General features: G+C 33.2%; 1 protein-coding gene across 1 annotated transcript; it reads right to left on the bottom strand.

Moving 5' to 3' along the window:
* Positions 1 to 710: 710 nt before the first annotated feature.
* LOC125362496 (olfactory receptor 4A47-like) lies at positions 711 to 2,801 on the bottom strand. Its single transcript, XM_048361328.1, has 2 exons — positions 1,901 to 2,801; positions 711 to 799 (listed from the first exon to the last, which is right to left on the bottom strand). Exons 1-2 carry the CDS (start codon positions 2,799 to 2,801, stop codon positions 711 to 713), a joined length of 990 nt encoding a protein of 329 aa, XP_048217285.1.

Raw genomic sequence — 2,801 nt, 5'->3', positions numbered from 1 at the left:
AAAATGAAATAAAATTAAAAAGATGAAAATTAAAGAACATTCCTTGTATAAGACATTAATCATAATTTTTTGGTGTTGGGGCTGCAGATCTAGAAGTAAGCTCATATTCTGAGATAAGAAAACAAATATCAATACATATTCGTAAAATATGTGACATTGTTACAGACAGATAAGAAAGGAGGGAGAGGGGGATTGTCAACAAGGTGCTTAGCTAAAGCATAATAAATGAAAATCCAAAAATGTTACATGTATAAAAACAAATATACTATCATTCAGAAATCCTTTGAATTAATTCAATAGAATTATCAATATAAATAAGACTTTACCTTCGTAAATTTTATTATAAAATTCAAATGGATCCAATGTATAGAATCCTGTAATATTATTGATTATACAGTCTATACAATGATAAAATAATAAGATCATCTAAGCAACTGATTATATGGCATTTGAAAATGTCTATTATTTTGGATTTTAAATAAATCTTTCAAATGCAAATAAAGGAAATTTCCATCATCATTATTATTTCAGATTCTACCAGATGTAGCAGACAGTCTAATTCAACAAAGGAAGTAGATTAGTACTGGTAGAATTTGGAAAGAAAGCAATGCAGAAGTAGCAAAAATGATGTTAGTATATTTTCAGAAAATCGTGAAAAGAAAAAGAAGCAATGCCAACTTTTGAAAAAAGAAATGCAGTGTTTATATCTTTCATAAAGTTGGTGACCCAATTACAAAGAGAAATGGACAAACTAAAATTATAACAAATAATTTAACTGTGTCTACTGAAATATATTTCACATGCAAAAAGTTGCAAACAATTTAACTGAATTGTATAGTTGTTATACTTTACTATAGCTTTAAACTGCTTCTTTATTGAAGTATGATTGAAAAGCAAGTACTATATATGCTTCAAATGTACAGTGTGTTATTTTAATATATGTATATATTGTAAATCATTATCACTGTTGACCTATCAATTTGCCTGGTTAAAATTTCTTTCACTAACCTTTCAGATGTAAGAACACTTAAGATAGGCACTTTAATCAGATTTCAAGTTTACTATACAACATGATTATCTATAGCTATCAGACCATATGCTCATTCACTTTATTTTGCATAATGATATTTCTAGTTTTGAACCATTCTCATAGCCAAAAGAACTTTGCCCTGCTCTTATGAATGTATTTTAGATTCTCAATATAAATGATATCATGCATGCCTTTCTGTGTCTCACTTATACTATATAGTGTAATGTCCTATTAGTTGATCCTTATTACACATGCTAAGAAATTTTACCTGAAGAATCTTAGAAACACAGTTCAGTGTTTGCAAGGAGGTGTTCTGTGAGACTAATGCAGGATAGGTGGATTTATTCTACAGCTTTATCATTTTGTATAAATTCTGTTGTTAAATCATTATACATTTCACCTTTTATATTTATTTTAGAAGCTAAGACTATTCCTGTAAAAATTCCATTTAAAATTAAATAAAGGCAGGGGTCAATAGAGTATATATGATGATTACAATAAAAAAAGAAATCTAAAAATAAAACAAAGAGTGACAGACAATGCAATTATCAATGCAAATATTAAATAAAAATCCGGGTGGTGCTATGAATATTTCATTCATTTATTAATTACATAATACTCACTGGTTCCTATTATATCTACAGTATAGCTTTCCAGAGACAATAGAACATAAGATATTATGGAGATTAAATTATAGCAAGAAAATACATTAATGGCACAAACTGAAGGGTTCATTCGGTAATTGTATGTGTCAGAAATGCTTTGGACAAAAAGAAAGTCAGCATCAGACTTAGGAGGGCTTAGAATTGTAGTCCAGTGTCTCATGTCATGGTGAATGCCTTCCTTATGACCCTGATGTAACTCTTCTTCTCCAGAGCTTCTTCATGGCATTTGTCATCTCTGAGTTCCTCAACGTATAGATCAATGGGTTCAGCATGGGAGTTATGACTGTATAAAACACGCTCAGTGATTTGTCTATGGGGAAAGTCCGAGCAGGCCTTGCATACATGAAAATGCAGGGAACAAAAAAGCAGACAACCACAGTGATGTGAGAGCCACAAGTGGAGAGAGCTTTCCTCCTCCCTTCCTTACTAAGGTTCTTTAGAGAGTGCAAGATGACACCGTAGGAGATGAGCAAGAGCAGAAACACGACCATACAGATCAAACCCCCATTGGCCAAAACTAAAACCCGAATGACATAGGTGTCAGTACAGATCAGTTTCAACAAGGGATACATGTCACACATAAAATGATCGATGACATTGGGACCACAGAATGGGAGCCCATGAATAGTGCTGAGTTGAATGACTGAGTGCAAAAGACCTCCAAGCCAAGACAGTACAAGCAGCACGACACAAACCCACTGCCTCATGATAACCAAATAATGCAAAGGCTTACAAATGGCCACATAGCAGTCATAGGCCATCACCAAGAGCAGAAAGACCTCTGACCCACCAAAAAAGTGCTCAGTAAAGAGCTGGATCATACAAAACCTGAAGGATATAGTTTTCTCCCCAAAGAACAAGTTGGAAATCAATTTGGGAGAAATGGATGATGAATAAATGATATCCACAAATGACAAACTACCAAGAAAGAAGTACATGGGTGAATCCAAGGTCTTACTGAGAGTAATAGTCAAGACGATGAGCAAATTCCCCCCCATTGTCAGAAGGTAAAACAACAAGAACATAACACAAAGTACTTTCTGTTCCTTTGGATTCTGAGTGAGGCCCAAGAGGACAAAATAAGTTACATTGTTCCTTGGTTCCAT

This window comes from Perognathus longimembris, chromosome 13 (genome assembly GCF_023159225.1).
Source record: "Perognathus longimembris pacificus isolate PPM17 chromosome 13, ASM2315922v1, whole genome shotgun sequence".
Classification (NCBI taxonomy): Eukaryota; Metazoa; Chordata; class Mammalia; order Rodentia; family Heteromyidae; genus Perognathus; species Perognathus longimembris.
This window is presented reverse-complemented; position numbering and strand designations above follow the sequence as displayed.

Bases quoted from the DNA above. Each gene is read 5' to 3' on its own strand.
- LOC125362496 (XM_048361328.1), bottom strand. From the start codon at position 2,801: ATGGAACCAAGGAACAATGTAACTTATTTTGTCCTCTTGGGCCTCACT. The intron at 800-1,900 runs GAAGAAGAGTTA...ACTTTTTGCATG, and splicing joins TGCCATGAAGAAGCTCTGGA to TGAAATATATTTCAGTAGAC.